General features: G+C 33.2%; 1 protein-coding gene across 1 annotated transcript in view; it reads right to left on the bottom strand.

Annotated features, from left to right (window-relative positions):
* LOC133193475 (uncharacterized) overlaps positions 1–18,205 on the bottom strand; it is a 74,857-nt gene that overhangs the window by 6,228 nt on the left and 50,424 nt on the right. Inside the window, exons 11-18 of the mRNA XM_061329439.1 lie at positions 16,949–17,117; positions 16,734–16,819; positions 15,581–15,894; positions 9,880–10,004; positions 6,872–7,266; positions 6,610–6,789; positions 4,677–4,728; positions 2,487–2,761 (exon numbers count right to left, since the gene is read on the bottom strand). Coding sequence (XP_061185423.1) covers positions 2,487–2,761; positions 4,677–4,728; positions 6,610–6,789; positions 6,872–7,266; positions 9,880–10,004; positions 15,581–15,894; positions 16,734–16,819; positions 16,949–17,117 — 1,596 coding nt within the window. The remainder of the gene's footprint in view (positions 1–2,486; positions 2,762–4,676; positions 4,729–6,609; positions 6,790–6,871; positions 7,267–9,879; positions 10,005–15,580; positions 15,895–16,733; positions 16,820–16,948; positions 17,118–18,205) is intronic.

The raw sequence follows: 18,205 nt of genomic DNA, 5'->3' as shown, positions 1-18,205 counted from the left end.
TAGTGGTTCTTGAGAAGAAGTTGAAAATGTGAAAAGTTTACAGACGGACGGACGGACGGACAGACGGACAACGGGTGATCAGAAAAGCTCACTTGAGCTTTCAGCTCAGGTGAGCTAAAAACTGAAAATGTTCAAAAAGAGAATAGATACAATAGGTTACTCAGGTGATCTAAAATGTATTTGCGACATACCGGTAAGTCATCAACTACTCCTACCTGAATTATATTATGCCAGTCAGCTCCGTCAAAAATTTTAGTGCGTGTAAATGAGTGTTGCTTTAAAGTGAGGGGTGTTTGAACATATTTAAACGTGATGTAAGGGAAAAAGGGATGTAAGGTGAGGTATGCAAAAAATGTCAAGAAATTAAAGACTGGCATTTTAATAATCCTAACATGCAAAGCCAAGATACATAATTATACAAGAGCTTGATGGTAGACAAAGAATTGATGAATATTTATTACAAAAAAAATGTTTTTAAAAAAGGGTATTTAACACGTTACGAAAATGCTGTGTCATCCTTTTCATTTAATATTTGAAAGTATTTTTTTGAAAATGTTGTCCCTATGTTCCATACATGGATGGTGTTGTTGAGGTCATCAAAGCTTTTTTCCCTTCTCCAATTATACCAGAAGAATTTTCAGAATCGCCATAACTTTAGTCAAGAAGGGAAACTATGCTCAAGTTTTTTTCATTATCGCCGCAAAAATAAATATCATGTGACATTTCATATTTTACAATAATTGCACAATTTTACAATTACTATATCTATGTTGGAAAAAAAATTGAAATGTAATTTTCTTTTATATACACTTGCAAAGAATTTGTGTGTCTGCTTCAGAGAGATTGTTAGATTTATTGAGTAAAAAATCAACACAAGGCAAAATTTCCCTAGTTCATACAACGCAGGTATGGTAAAGGCTACAGTGTATATGTAACAGTGAATATGTGTAATCAGGAATTTCATGTATTTCCTGAATTTCAGGAAATACATGAAATTCTTGTTCTGCTTAGGAAATACATGTATTTACTGTTTTCAGGTAGGAAATATAGGTATTTACTGAATTTTTCAATACCTTTTACACGTATTTTTTACACGTATTTACTGACTGTGTTTTGGCGAGATAATTTAAAATATGAATCATAAAATATGAACAGATGCACAGTATATTCGATGCTTATATCGGATAGCATGTCATGTAAATAAATATTTGAAATAAACCTTTATTTATTTATAAGATAAAAGATTCATTATTTGTGAATATTAACAAAAATAAACATAATTATACAATGCTTTCATTTTTCTGGAGTTCATTTCACAACATACTTTAACTAAGTTGTTTTATATACTTTTCTTAATTTAAAAAACTAAAATTGCTTACAGACATTTCTTATTATACTAGATATTTATATAATGCTACTTTGCATTTATTGACGGTAAATTTTAAACCTTGAAGCTTCTGATTTGCAAATAAAACGATTCTTATCTTGTCTCTTGAAAAAAAATTTATAAAATACGTACAATGCAAAGAAACTAAAGTTATTATTTCAATGATGAAACTTTACTTTAAGGCATTTTCCATCCTCACAATTTAAATGGTTCAAAGTAGAAAAACTGCATTTATTTTCAATTATTATAGTTTAAATTAAACAAAATTGCAAAACTTATACATGTATATGTTACGGTAACATTTTTTTAAAATCTAAGACTTAAATAAACAGAAGTACCGTATATGTCGCAATTAAAAAATCGAACATTTTAAATAATTTAAATTTTCTAATAAAAAAAATGGTAAAAACTGGCTCAAATCCATCATTCTGGTGTTGAAAACTCCAAAATAATTGCTTCTTTATAAATATAATTGAATTGTGAATATCAGGGAATCCATTTTACAAAGAAAATGCCTGAATGAAGATACATGAGAAGGAGTTATTGCCCTTAGCAATATTTTTTTTTAAAGATTAATTGATTAAGAAGAAAATATATATTTTTAATATTCTTTTACTTTACAATATTTTTCAACACACCTGGAAACATTCTTTTAAAAGATATTTTTCTATTGGGTATGAATTTAAATTATAAAAAGGTTCTATAAAAACTTGTGCCATCCAAGGAGGATGGAAATACGTGAAGGCTTTCTTCCTTAAATGGAATTTCAGAAATATAATGCACCGAGTCTTGCCTAGAATTGAAAATTAATGTATAACGTCAGTTTTCTAACAATTCTTATTAATCGCTGCTTAAAAAGGATGGATACTTGTATTTGTATACTTCTTGAATGTTTTAAAGCATATGTATAGTCATCCAGCTTAGTTCAGTAAAAATGTGTAAAATTGGCTAAAATTTTCAGTAAATACATGAATTTCCTAGTCTGTTCAGTAGTTACATGTATTTCCTAAAACGACCAGTAAATACATGTTTTTACTGGATGGTTAAGGAAATACATGGAATTCCTGATTTCACATATTTACTGTAACATATAATCTACCTGACAAAGTATGTGTTCCCCAACTCCTTCCGCGATAATTGCCGCCTGTAGCTGACCAAGGGTCAACGACTGGTCTAGTATTGCGGCCCTGAGAGTGTTAAATGACCTTCGCCACAACGACGCTCCAACAGTCCGGTCTCGGACACGCCGTACCTCTACTTGGCTCAAACCTAGTCTTTGTGAGATGGAAAGAATACCCTTTGGATCGAGTCGCCTCGCCAGTCGTCCTATAAGTTGTTCTGATGGGGTTTTTGACAACAGATACTCCTTCAGCCCTAAATTAGCATTGTCATATAGCAGTATTTCATCTTATTGGTGAAATGAACGGTGAGTTTGAGAACAATATGATTATTTTTAACCTGGAAATATTATCAAAAATGTCACAAATTTGAATGAATGTGTACTGTAAAATTATACTGTATGAATAGAATAAATTGAAGGAAATAATGGATTAGGTTAAATTGAAAAACAGATATCTCCTCTTCACACTTTTCTATGAGTGTTGCGTTTTATTTTAAATAACACAATTGCAGTTGACCTGACGTATCTCAAGTGATGGGCTTCAGAGGCATCAACATAATGAAATAGGTAAAGATAACGAACAGTGATCGATCTAAAAATAATCTATGGACAATGCGAATCTGAGAAAAGGGCATAAAACACGAACCCTAGAAAATTCCAGAGGTGAGATCATGTGCCTAGGAGGAGAAAGCATCCGTTGTCACACCCGCCTTGAACCCTGTGTATTGATCAGGTAGAAGGAACATTCCGTAGTCAAAAAGTCAGTATAAAAACAAAGGCCTAACAATTGGAAAGAAACACGTCAGCCAAAATACTATCCCCCAGTGATGGGTTATATTTACTAACAAGGTCATTATAACGTTCATAGAATTTATGAAATTTATGAAATGCTGACTTTATACGAGGTTGTTGAAATCCCTGTAACATCAACTTATCTGTCAGAAGCCTGCCTTGGTTTTAAAATTGATCGTACTCAGAGCATGCCCCTAAGTATAGATTAAGTTGGGAGATTTAAATACCATATGAAGGTGATAGTGGGATATAACTACATAAATAAGGTTGACGATGGAAAAGTTGGTCATCTCGATGTCATACGATTTAAGTGTTAGCTGGCTCTTATCGCCTATAGTCAGTAAACATCCAAATATGAAACATATGTGACAGACTCTGTGGTGTCTTTTATTTTATGTTCACTGGGATATATCGAGTCGGCATATGAATAGAATTAACAATTGTTAATTGGTAAGTCGATATAATTATTTAAATGTCGAATTGAATGCCACAGCAAGTGTTTTCTTCTTCCCATGTAGAAGTTTTTAAATAAATTCTGCTTCAAGGAATATAAAAACAGGTCAGATAGTTAAGAAGCACAATTAGTGCTCATCGAAATTCCAACACTTTGTTGGAAGACACGGTCTCCGAAGACTACATAATTTTTTCAACAAAGTTTTTTTTAACACGCAGTGTTCCAGCTTGATTGCTTCCGCCTGCCCTTTCCCTACTGCCACCCTCTGCCCTTTTTAGGGCGCCCTGCCCTTTTTCCAAAGTCCATGTCTTTAATGTCGTATTATTTTATTTTGATGTTTAAATGTAGGCTCAGTTAAACTATCAGTTAAACTTCCTTGCTAAGAATGCGCACGCATCGTAATCAATATTGACCTGTTTGCCTTGTCGATTAAGGAAATAGCTGATTGAACTGTTGATTAGCACAGGCTAATAAAGGTTGAATTATAAGTGAAATCCAATGCGTGATTCAATCTTATCAATGAATAAATTTAACATACTATATTTGTCTTATTTCTGTTAAAATGCCCAAGCGTGAAAGCGAAAGTGGAACTGAAACAAATAGGAGTTTGTATAGTATGAATGTAAATACAATTTTATAAATTTTGATAGAATTGCTATCTACTTTAACTTAAATGTTTTTAATAAAATAAATCACTTGACATGCATTAAAAATAAACGAACAAATTCGTTCATGTAACAAGTGGGCATGAGGCTGAGGTATTAAACTCATATTCTGTGCAGCTGTCTTCATTGAGTTTTCCCAATTTTAAGTTTGTCTTTAGAAATCGTTATCTTAAGTTAGCTTCCTTTGAAACTTTATAAGGTGGATCCCTATTGAAAAGTTGAGTTGGAATCTGTCTTGTCAATAGGTGTAGTGCATACCTTTACAGTCGGTCTCACATATACAGGAATGTACAGGGTCCTGGAAAGCCTCCTGTTGAAAAAATTTACGACCAATAATTAACATTTGGGTAACTACCAATCAATTAAACTAAAATGATCCATCAATAACTAACACTCACGTGATCCACCAAAAACTAATACTAAGATCATCTACCAATTACTTACATACAGGCGATCCACCAATAACTAATACTAAGATCATTTACCAATAACTAACACTCAGGTGATCCACCTATAACTAACACTCAGGTATTCCACCATTACTTAGGTGATCCACCGATTACCTACACTCATATAATCCACCAGTAAGTAACCCACTAAGGTGATCCTCCAATAATTAACACCCAAATGATCTACCAACAAGTAACACTCAAATGATCTACCAATAACTAACACTCAAATAATCCATTAATAACTAACACTCAGGTAATCTACCAATAAATAACACAGGTGATCTACCAATGATTAACATTCAGGTGATCCACTATTAACGAGGTTCGCTCCTGAGCGTTTGAACAGATTTATATCTTAACCTATATTTCAAAAATTCTGCATAAAATTTTAATTCTTACAATAAATTTGAATTCTACAATGCCAATTCAACTATATTCAGTTAAAACTTCATGATAAAATTCCATACCAAAAGCATTAAGTGAGGAACTATATTTTGTGGCGGAAGGTTTTTTAGAAGAAAATGATCATTTTTTTCTCTTTCGAAGTATTTAAAGTATGTTAAGTTTGGATTCCTATTTTTACATGCAGTCTGCACACAGAGTTATTTTGTGTAGTGAACTGTTTTATACTGGTCCTAAATTATATATCAAATAAACTGTCATGAATTCTATCATTATATTTGATAAATATAGCAAATATATTGTGAAAATCAAGAAAAAAAATGTCCCCATTTTAAGCTTAAAATTAGCACTATTTTAATAATATCTAACAATTAACATCACAGAACCCCACTTTTTATTTTCTTTTCTGAATATATAAAATACTTTTAACCATTCTTTTTAAATTCAGTAAAATGTAATTACTTTCAAATGATTTTTTTGCTTGTTAAATTTTTAATGCCAGAAAAATGAAATTTTTTGAGTGCAAAAAGGTCAAATAATTGAACATGTTGAGTAATTTGAAAAAAATTTCGTTGTCACAAATTTTAATGTGTCTATTCAAGATGAAATATAAATGTGTTTGTTACCATAATTTATTTGAATAAAAAAATATTAGAGGAAAAACTTTAAAAATTTATTTATGTGTAAGACGTATTTACAGTGCAAAAAGTCAAACTAAATGCTCTGTAGCGCCAAAAGAAGTGCATTGACCCCCATCTTTTGTTTTGATTTTTAATTAAACTATGTGTATAAATTCTAAAAATATACTTGATAAAAAATTCTCATTACTTTTGATGGCAGGATCCAACCTCCTTAACTTAAACTCTGATGAACCATCAATAATTAACACTGAGGTAAAGCTAAGATTTACAATGGAATGCCATTTTAACAATAAAATTTTGCCTTGGATGTTTGAAAATGACCAATAATATTTTATTATAATTAAAAGCAATAATTATGTCCTCTATCAAAAATTGTTAAATTCATGAGTCGTAGGCTGGTGTTTATCGGTCAAGAACATATATTTGAAATGCATTCCATATTTATCAGAAGACCTATAGTTTATCCGAATACCAATGAAACTCAAAATAATTACAAGTAGATCTAATCATACTCTAGATCAAAAATCTGACATCTAGTGCAAACCACCATTCAAAAAAGCATCATGTGTACTGTTTTCTGCCTCATCTTAAAAAGCCCTAATCATTGCAAATAGCAGCATCTTGATTTTGACTCAAAATTTCTATGAGAGTCCTTTACAGACAAAATAAGTAATCATTCTAAATGCTATACAATACCTCGGTGGAATACCAGACTCCAAGAAGGTCACGTGATTCTCCACCAACAGCATGTCTTTCACATTTCCACTCCTCTTTGTCCTGTAGTTCATCAACTGTTGCAAAGCAGGATGTAAAACTGTTACATGTTGCTAACTCAGCTATATAGATTCCTTCATTTACTTGGATCTCATTTTTGTCCTGAAATTAAAGAATAAACCCTCAACAAACTGTACACAAACTCTAGATGCTGAAAAATTCTGCATTTACTAAGAGAACCCACCTTATTTTTTGTAGTTATATGTACGATCCCATCTTCTGTGCTTTGAACAAATTGTGTTTTCTGTCTTACTGAAGAAGTCACACACAAAATGCGTCTCAGATTTAGTTCTAGAAAATGCCGTACATTTTGAGTGACACTTGGGTTTATATTTATGCTGGCAGTCTTGTGATAGATGTAGACGTCGACTGTATTACCATGAGTAGCCAAAATGAGTCGATGGTAATGGTCTAATGAGAAAGCTGCAATGTTAGCCATCATCAGATATTTGGCAGAGTAATGAACAACTGACCAAAGTGAGACTGCTGACGATAGGAGGCGTTGGAACACAGCCATAGGTAGACAACCCTTCATTCGGAATCTCATTGTTATGCATTTCTTCTCGGCAAAAAGCTTTTCTATTTGTTAAAACATTTTAATGCAAATCATTAATTAAATTTTCATTGAAGCGCATAGATTCAAATTTCAGTTGTATTCAAACTAAATAAAAGATCCTTCAGTAATTCAAAAAACAAAAACAAAAACATTTGTCCTCTGCTTTAGCTAAAACAAGTATGTGAGTCTGTCTGTTCCTTTTCTGTCCGTCATTTGTGTGTAACAATAGTTTCTGGGTGATATCTCTTACAGTCCTACAGTTTTTGTACAGAAATTCAGTCTATATAATAAATCCCTTTGACTTAAAGAAGATCGCTGTTAATTTTTGAAATCAAAAGATCAAGGGTGAAGGTCACAAGTTAATATATTGCAGACGATTATTTACAGATAATAACTTTAGTTCTTTTTTAGCTTTTCCATAGAAAGGAAAAGGTAGCAACGTAATTTGGCCCTTTATTTGATCTAAAAATTTTAATATATTAAATGATTTTAAAAAAACCAGATACACGTACAATTGTGAGTTTGTAGTGAAGAATTTTAAATGATGCTTGTTTTAAAACCAACACTAGCTTTGACATAGAGGCCACAAGAAGGTGGCAAAGTAGGGAATTCTATCGAATTTTCTCATTTCTGGTAGAATTTCGTCAAATTTGAAATAGTTGCCCGCGTAGCACAGTGGGTAAAGCATCTGCTATAAGAGCCGCGGTGTAAGGGGTTGATCCTTACGTCTCGGGACATGGAGACCGGTCCTTCGGATGAGACCGTATAAACCGAGGACCCATGTCGCAGTAGATGCTGGCATGAAAAAGATCCCTCACTGCTCTATGGCCCTAAGTGCCTAGTATAGGTCAAAATTTGCATCCCTCCACCAGCAAATGGTGTCGTCTCCATATTAGTGAAAAAATCTCGAGAGAGACGTTAAACAACAAACAAACAAACATTTCGGTAAACATAGAGCACAAGCTTGCCTAACTGATTTTCATGCAAAAGATGCATCCGGTGCATCAAATGCATAGATTTGGTAAATAGTTAAGCGTGCGCTCTGTGTTTTTCAGAAACAAAATATCCTTTGAAATTGATGAAAATTTGAGGGTGTTGCAGAAATCTGCGATTATTCTCTACATCAAGAAGGGCGTTAGATACCCTTGATGCATAAATTATAGATACAGCTACGTAGATGAATTTATTTATCCGGCTCGTTAAAGCAAAAACACATCACATTTTACGTTTTTAATGCATAGTTTTTCCTAATATAGCAGCTGATAGGCGACCAGAGGCCTGTTCAACAGAGCGAACGTTCGCGAGCGCTCGCGAACATTCCTGTTGGAAAGATAAGGAATTTTGGCGAGCGCTCGCGAACGTTCGCTCTGTTGAACAGCCCTCTGTTGATGGGCTTTCTTTTACACGTATGCGTCATTGTCGCCATGATGTATGAGAAAGCCCAAAACAACGAAAAGCAACAATGACCAATTTGGAGATAAGAAATTTATATACTGAATAAAATGGTTTCCAGATGATAACTTTACTTCTCTTTGAGCGTTTTGGAACAAAAACTTACAAGGTCTCCTCTTTATAGATTTTGAGGATACAGTGAATGGTCAAGGTCACGTTCATACATGGTAGGAAACGGTGTCCAGATCAATACTGGACAATATTGCGTAACTCTAAATTATTTCTTTTTTCTTATTTTGAGGTAAAATGTCCAGGTAACAAGCTTGCTATTGCATTTTGTTACAAGGTTTTTCAGGATATCTTAGGTAAACTTTTGTCCTTAATCAGGGCACAAAAATTTTCTGAATTACATGTATTTTATTAATTTTTTCCTGTTGTCTTCCAAAGTTCGTTAGTCGTAAACTTTTGAGATAGCTGAACAATTTCACTTCATTTCGGGAAACGAAAATTATGAAGTTGTGAAATTATTAAGAACCCCACCCCCACCCCCCTTCCCATCCGAGGCCTGAGGATTTGGCCGAAACTCTAAATGCAATCCTGTACTCCTGCACATCAAGCAAGAAAACTGTTTGCATGGTTAGCTTTCTACAAAAATAGTGAAATTCATGTCACTTCAGTCTTTGGTTCAGCTCCAGGATAGGAGTAAGTTGGTCATACATTACGTACAAGAATTCAACGCAGACTTGGGCTGAGTTGGTCAATTAAACTTCTATACTTGTCAGAAAATTTTCTTTACATGAGAAAATTTAGAAACAAGTATGCAAGTTAACACTAATCATTTAATCTATTGCTTTTATGAAAACTTATGAATCCAGGGCTAAGAGGCAGAGTTGATCTTATACTGAAAATACACTAAATATCTAAAAATCATCCGACTTTTCCTTATCCTTGAGGCAGGCTTCATACAATTCTTTAACAACGATTCCATTTCCGAATTGCAAAATCTATGTTTCATGAATGCAGAGTACCTAACCAAGATCGTATCATGATCATGGCCTGAAAAACTCAAGTCACTGTTAAGGTCCATGGACCTCTCGTGAAAATTTTGAATTCAGTGTCTTCAATATTGACTGAATATGTCTTCAAAAGTAGCAGAGTAACTCAATGTATTAGGGATCACATTCACACTACAAAGCTCAAAACATATTCCATAAGTAACAATTTAATTAATATACCCTGGTTACCTCGAAGTGGTGAAGTGTTCATATTTTGGAGAGAATCCATTAAAACTAGGTATTCCGGGTCGGTTAAATTTCCATGGTAGTCGTACATTACAGGCTTCGCCAAAATTCCCAACTCAAGCAAGACCCTAGCCACAAAATCAAACCAAAACATAGTTTATAAGCTTGGAGAAACTGTCGACATATGTGACGCGTCGTGAGACTTTTGGCCCAAATGCGGCATTGGTAAAACAGAGAATTGACGTCATAATCAACGCACGTTTTTTTTTCTCGGTTTTCCCTCATTTTTTACTTCATCATCGGTAAAAAAATAATAATAAAACTGTCAAACATAATGGGCTTTCCCGTGAACATAATAAAGGAGAAAAATTCTAAATCTTTATTTATTTAATATTTAAACTATCATATATTTTATTTGACAAGGAATTTTGTGAGAGATCATGACTTAGGTTCTTCTTTGGTAAAAGAATCGAAAGTGAAACTACACTACGATGGCGTGTTGCTAAAACGCGGAACGGAAAACGGAACAGAAAACCGAAAGAAAATATAAAAATGAATTTTTAAATATATTTAAAAAACAAATAAGTTAATTCTTTCGTAGCAGCATGATCTACAAATTTACAATGAGCAATAAGGGAGTTTGCCTTTTTAAGCAATCGAAAAATTCGTTGGTTTCGGCGACATTTCATGTATGCATAAACAGTTGAGTTACACAGTTAGTATATAGGTCCCTGACAATATCTAATTAAAAGATTTTGCACTAAAAAAGAAATCTTACGTTATAAAATTTTTGTTTTGCTTTCTTTCTTAAGGGGGGGGGGGGGTACAAAAGAAGTATAATAAACAATCAATCATTGTCCTTAATGGATGATGACTGTCAAAGCTCTCCGATCTTTTTAACATTTTTTAAGATGTACAGTTCAGCGTCTTTGTCCAAAAACGTGAAAATTTAAATACATGTACTTTTTCTGAAATATTGCCGACTCGTAGTTAAACAATAATAATCAATCAATCAATCCTAATAAAAGAGTTATATCTTCCTTGCCGAGAACATGCTCACGTCAGCAATTAAGTCGGGAAACACTTGTTTCTATATCAATTAAAACGATTCTAATAAATAAATGCATTGTTTTTTTTCAAGAGTAAACACACCAGGAAAGTTTGAAATATTTGTTTTCAAAAGAGATATACAAAATTTTAAAAGAATGTGGAAAATAAATGACACGAAAATAAGATATTGGTCTTGGTTTTTCGGAGTTAATAAATTTCGATGCAGAGTAACGGAAAAAATAACCTTAGAAACACTCCCTCCAGGTCATACAACGAACCCTTCTTATATATGTTAAGAAGAGTCTTTTATCTGAAGAAACCTGAAGGAAAATCGTTGGCATCCCTTCTTTTTACGACATAGGTTTCTCAGATTTGAACTTTATGGTTTGAGAATTTTTTTTTGTTTGGTTTGCGCGTTTTATATTTTTAAATGTCTAAAGATTCCGACATTTAATTGAGTTGATGTGGAAGCCCCTTCAACCACCCCCACTTTTCTGGGGAAAAAAATTGTGTATCCAAGTAACAACATTGTCTTTGTTTGTAAGGCTCATTATATTAGATGTATTTTAGAGGAACTTGGATTTAATTCTACAAGTGGTAATCCAACTTATACTCATAGTTCTCTTTCTAAGGAAGAAATTCTTCAAAATCATACGTCAGTTTTGAATATTCTTAATATTCCAAGCAACCAAAAAGAATTCGAATTACCATATCTAGTATATTGGATTCCGAAACTTCATAAAAATCCTTACAATCAAAGATACATAGCGGGTTCCAGTAAATGTTCAACCAAGCCTCTTTCTTAACCCCTCACTAAGATATTAACAGTAGTGAAGGGGAAACTTCAAGAGTACTGTGCAACAAAATATTCGAGAAGTGGTGTAAATCAGGTGTGGATACTTAAAAATTCCAAGGAACTTTTGGAAAATTTGAATTCACAAGATTTTACCAAAATCAACAGCTTAAAAACTTACGACTTTTCAACTTTATACACAACCATTCCCCACGATAAATTAAAATCCAGGCTTTTTGATATCATTGATAGCTGCTTTTTCAATAAAAAACGGAACTCGTAAATTTACTTACCTTGTCATTGGTCATTTGGAAAATTATTTTGTTAAAAAACATTCTGATTGTACACACAAGTACTCTGAGGTTGACATTAAAAGATGCTTGAGTTTCTGATTGACAATATCTTTGTGGTTTTTGGAGACCAGGTCTTCCAACAATCTATTGGAATTCCCATGAGTACCAATTGCGCCCCGTTATTAGCAGACCATTTTTTGTATTCATATGAAGCAGAATTTGTCCAAAATCTTATACGTGAAAAGAAGAAAACACTTGCTGTAGCCTTCAACTCAACATTTAGATATATCGACGACGTATTGTCAATTAAAAATGATTATTTCCATTCTTATGTCGATACGATATATCCCGGTGAACTTGAGATAAAAGATACTAAAGAGTTTGACACATCTGTTTCATATTTGGATATTTTACTTGAAAAAGACGTAAATGGTAATCTAACAACCAAGCTTTATGATAAACGTGATGGCTTTAACTTTTCAATCGTCAACTTCCCTTACTTATGCAGCAATATACCTTCATCACCTGCATACGGGGTTTATATCTCTCAGTTGATTCGATAAGCAAGAGCATGCATGTACAATTTCTAAAACGAGGTAAATTATTGACAAACAAGTTGATGAAACAAGAATATCAGCAGTCTCGTTTAAAGTCATCATTTCGTAAGTTCTATGGTCGATACAATGACCTTGTCAGCAAATACAATTTATCATTGAGTCAAATGCTGACTGACGTTTTTCATACTAATTGTTAGGCCATTATTTACACACTGAATTGTCGACGGATTTTTCCGTTATTTCCCGATCATGACAAGGAGCACACGGCGGGTGTGACCGGTCGGCAGGGGATGCTCACTACTCCATGGCACCTGATCCCAGCTCTGATGTTTTGGAGGTCCGTGTTTGCTCTGCACCTATTTTGTAATGTTTAATGGACTTTTGAGCATGAATACTGTTCGTTATCTCCATATATTTCATCCATGCATGGGAAAATCTTGGGGGGGAGGGGGGGGGGAGTGAAAAACAACATTCTATTTTTCTGGTTCAGGGTAGCTTTGGGCTACAAATTGTCGTTGTTCAGGATCATACTTAAATATTTACAAAATATATTCGAAGTCTATTTACAGTATATCCAATGCAAAAAAGCCTGTGTTAAAATCATTGGAAATATACGGTGGTATAATTAACGTTGGTATATTAAGGTCATGCAAATATTTTTGTTTCTTATTATGTTGGAAAATATTATGTCGTTCGCACAAAATATAATGCCGTTCGCATGATCGCAAACTAATAATCTCGTTCATACAACCTATGTCATTTGCACGAATTTTTATCTCGTTTGCACGAGATAGTTATTTCATTCGTGCAATATAATTATCTCATTCCCATATAATTTTCACGTTCGCTGGAGATCATTATCGCATTCGCATTATTTATTAATTTTGTTCGCACAAAAAATATGTAGTATCAGGGGAGGGGAAGGGTGGCATACCCCCACTAACATTTTCCTGTTGAAAATGTTCATCGAAAGACTGGTACTCTCTTTTTCATGTTGTTTAGTTAAATCATAGTAAATTATCATTGTATTAAAAGATTTGGTCGTGAAATTAATTCGGAACTAACCTACCTACTTTCCTTCTAAACTTTTTCAGTTTAGATTTTTTTTTTATTCTGGCTGCCCCAATTTCAAAACTGATTATGTACCTTGTCGTTGAACAAGACAGGTCAAGGATATTTTTATTTTTCTGCTTTCAAGAATTATTTTTCTAGCACACGGATACAAGGAATTTAATATAAAAAAATCCAAAAAAAAATGTAGAATAAATTATTTCATTATCCTTGGATCTAGGTTGTATATTCAAACGGGAGTGGGGGTGGGGTGGGGCTGTCACTCAAAAATAAATATATAATATTCTGTATCTCATATTTTGGAAGGGAACAAAACAGGATTAGACAGCATGGTAACCAATGCATTGGCGGAACGAAAAGAATGGAGATTAGCCTTGGGTTTACCTCCCATGTTTTTTTTTCTAGGACATTTTTTTTAGCTTTTCGAAAATTAAAATTTCTATTTATACTTACTGTTTAGAAATACAAGTATTATATTTAACAGAAATCCCAATGTTTAATACGATACAATCTACTATGGATCTTATATCATCTGTCTGGACCCATTTTTTTTTAATTTGATTGATCTGCTAGAATTGTAATGTCTGAAGGTAAATGTGGCAGTCAGACGTGTTCGATCCCCGGTAGCCAGATAGCTCAGTTGGTAGAGGACCTGCCTTGAGATTCAGAGGGCCTGGATTCGAATCCGGCCTGATTCGTCGCATTTTTCTCCTGTCCCGTTACACATATGGCAAACAAGGAGTGGAAAGCAAATGTCATGTTTAACATCGATAGCCTCAAACTATACTCGAGTAGGTTGATTTCTCACTCTTGATTAAACTTAACGTTGTTTGATTTCTACAACCCCCCTCCCATGTGTATATTCTCCTAAGCTAGGGCTTTCACTGAAGACTATAAAACTAATGATATTATTTACTAAAGTTTAATTTGTCATGATTTACAAATCATTTCAGCCATTAAATTTCATATTTAAGAAATGTACAGTGCTGTTTAGTAATAAAATTCGCTGCACAGATTTAAGTAAAAAAAAGGAAAAAATGTCGTGCGAAAGAGATCATATCTCGTGCAAACCACATAGTAATTTCAATCTTTAAAAGTAAAAAAAATAATTTCCTGTTCGAAATATACTTTCCTAGGACATTTTTTTTTTAAAAAATTCTCTTTTTACCAAATTTAAGAGGGGTCCGTTGTTTTTGGAGGGAGGGGAAGGAGGGTGAAACATTTTAGCAACACCCCACTATGATGTTATCTCCCTTATTAAAAAGTTACTTCGTTGTCAAAGTAAACAAGCTTCTGTTCAATTTCCTCCGTAAATTGACAGAATGAACCAAAATATTATTGTGTAGTGCCAGTACAATTCCCTTTTAACAACGACGAGTGTAAGGAGTAAATTTATCCGATGAGTCAATAAAGTTAGAGGGAAGAAAAATTTGTCCAAATATTTAGAGAAAAAATGTTTCTCTTTGTTGTTGGGTGTTGGTTGTGGGGGGTTGGAAGGCACCCCCACTACCACCCACCCTCTCTAGATCTATTCTATGTATGTTTAACAAAAAAAAAAAACAATCTGTCTAGTGTATAATTAATTATGAAATTACCCAAATCATAACTTCTGAAGAAGCTGTATCACAAAATAGTGATGTATTGCATTGCATGAAAACAACAAATGGCCTTTATTAATCCGATTGTCGATTGTCCGAATAATCCAATTGTGATGTCATATCTCTAAAAAAAATAGTGTGCATATGAGGGTAAAACTTCGTCTTAGTAATTTTGGACATCTAAGCTACAATATTAAGTAAAAATGTCATTTTTAAAAAATTCCTCATTTGGACCTAAAACCTCATGACTGGTAACAATTATATCAATTAGTATGTAAAGTAGATTATCAATAATTACCTTGGAGGTACAGTGATTTGCAGGAAATCAACGACTTTGTTTACCTGATTATAATCTGTCCCTTCCCATTGACTCTGTCTGAAGCAAGGTATTGTGCTAACACAGTGTTCGGAATTACGACATGCTTGAAGGAAGCTGGTTTCGATCGTTTGTTGTTCTGTGCTATACTTTCAATCACACGTACTTCCTCAGAAAGAACACTAGGATCCAAAAACACGTAATCCTGATGATCATTGTGTGGGAAGTCAAGGAGACTTCCCACAGTCAGGTGGTATTTCAGGAACACCTCCAGTTCAAGAGCTCCTAAGGGTTCGCTGTGTTCCGTGTTGAATTTCCGAAGAAGATTTGACGAAATTACCTAAAGTAAATCATCATTAATTAACGCATAAAATATATATAATTCTAGCGAAGCAGATCTATAACAAAGTTTAAGCCAAGGTATTTTTTATAACGTTATACGCCCCTAGAAACCCTTGGCACTAAAATTTTAACAAACTCTGAGTGTACTGAATTTTAACTCCTCATCTAGCAGCTTATGTGTCGCTCGATTTGTCTATGTGGGACTCAAAATGTAGACTTTTCTTGAATGAAGTCCAGAGGCGTACCCTTTTAGGTGTCTTCACTTTATGAGACTACGGTCAAGTATTTGATAGATTAATTGTATAGTATTGTTCTTAAAGGTTCAATGCATTTTATGAGTAAGGAATAATTGAAAACGCTTGATATTTTGAACAATCATTAAGAACATACAGGGTTTTGTGCCAAACGTATCAGTCATTAGTACATACATACGAAAACCAGAGATGGAGTAAGGAAAGGTACATAAACCGCAGAATAGTTTCGGACAAATAGAGTATATATATATATATATATATATATATATATATATATATATATATATATATATATATATATATATATATATATACGAGGTTTGACATGACTTTTTTTTATTTTTGCTTCAAAATTTCATTCGATTATGGATGGATAGATTGATAGAAAGATAGAAAGATAGATAGATGTGGCAAATTGTATCAATACAATTGTTCATAGTGTGTAACATTTCAGTTGTTTCATAAGTACAAAGGGTAAAGGTTTGATACAATGAAATATGGGCCATCATTTTAGTTATGTAATCTGCCAAGGGTTTTTGGGAGCGTAGTTTGCGAAAAGGATCTATAACAGCAAACAAAATACCTTGTGACCTTCCCTTTTCTTTGACATTAATCGGTCATAAAATGTAATCCAGTGTCGAGGAAACAATTCTGCTGTTCGATATTTGTCTAGAACACAAAATTTAAAGGAAGTAGACTATTTACAATATGAGTTGAATTAAAATTGAGAAGGTCAGTATATTTTGCGCACCATTTTATATAGTGTCAAGCTATTTTATTATTTGTTCTAAAACTCACTTGAGATGTCCATGATGGTTTGTCGAAGACGTTCTAGCCCTGTGTCCCGCTCATCCCCAACATCCCCCCGAAGGAGAGAATCTAAGATCAACCAGTTACGAACAGGAGTCCCCGAAAAATATTTGTCTAACTGCCGAATCATAATGTCAGATCGAGACTGATGCATAGTCTATTAAATAAAATCTAAATTTCATTATTTAAATGCATTAATGCACAAACATAATAATCTCAGCTTAGATTATGCTTGACTGGATATTTGGACGATTGCTTTCATTGTATCTCAGAACAGTCTTTCGTAATTCTTGTCTACATAGGGAATAATATGGGTGAACAAGGCGAGGGAAATGCCTTTGATGCGACAAATATGAAGTTAAAAAATCAAATCTCAATCGTAACAAAATTTTCTTTGATATTTCATCTAACATTAAAGTATTCTTTATGTAAAATCTCCACAATCTGCAAAAGATTGAAATAATTCGTCTATGAAATAGGATACACAATGAGGAGGACAAAAACGATCATTTTTCTTATAACAATTTTTCAACACGAGTGGGTCTGCTCTCCATTTTTTGAAAGATATACATTTTTTGGTTCATGAAATATGGAGTTCTGTTTGGTTAATAAAAACATGGAGCAAAGACCCACTTTACCTTAAAAATACACTTTTATGACACAACATTCCTAACTTTCCGAGAAATACTTAAGTCTATTTAGTCAAGGGTCATATCAAAAATAAGATTTAAATGCCAATATTCATCAGGAGTTGTGTAATAAAGTGGTAAGCGTGCTAGTGTCAAAGGAAAATGATACGCAGAATTTTTCTTGCTTGTGTTCGAACCCCAAGAATACCACATTATTTTTTTTAATGAAAGGATAATTTTGCCGTGAATATTTTCTTCAGAAAAGTTTTGTTTGTCATAATTTCATAAACTTCATTAATAAGAACTTTATTCTTATTCTGAATTCACAATTTGAATATGATTTTTATACATCTGAAGCTATAGGCATTTTGCACGCCTTGTTCGCCCATGTCTTTGACAATGTGTTACATGTATGATAAAAACAAATTTTCTCATGGATGATTACTCAGATTTTGTACAAAATTTTAAAAATGCACGTTCTTTTTTCAACGCGATCGAAAGCTATATTTTAATTACTTTTAATTAAAAGGATAAGCTTGCAATAGTGTGATCTTTCCATTGTTTTGCTTTATAACAATTTAAGTACAGAGAATAACTAAAGAAATAATACTAATAT

Source organism: Saccostrea echinata, unplaced genomic scaffold (genome assembly GCF_033153115.1).
Source record: "Saccostrea echinata isolate AGI-Se365-2 ecotype Australia unplaced genomic scaffold, CSIRO_AGI_Sech_v1 ptg000027l, whole genome shotgun sequence".
Lineage (NCBI taxonomy): Eukaryota > Metazoa > Mollusca > Bivalvia > Ostreida > Ostreidae > Saccostrea > Saccostrea echinata.
Note: the sequence above shows the minus strand (reverse complement) of the source record. Positions and strands in the feature narration are given on the sequence as shown.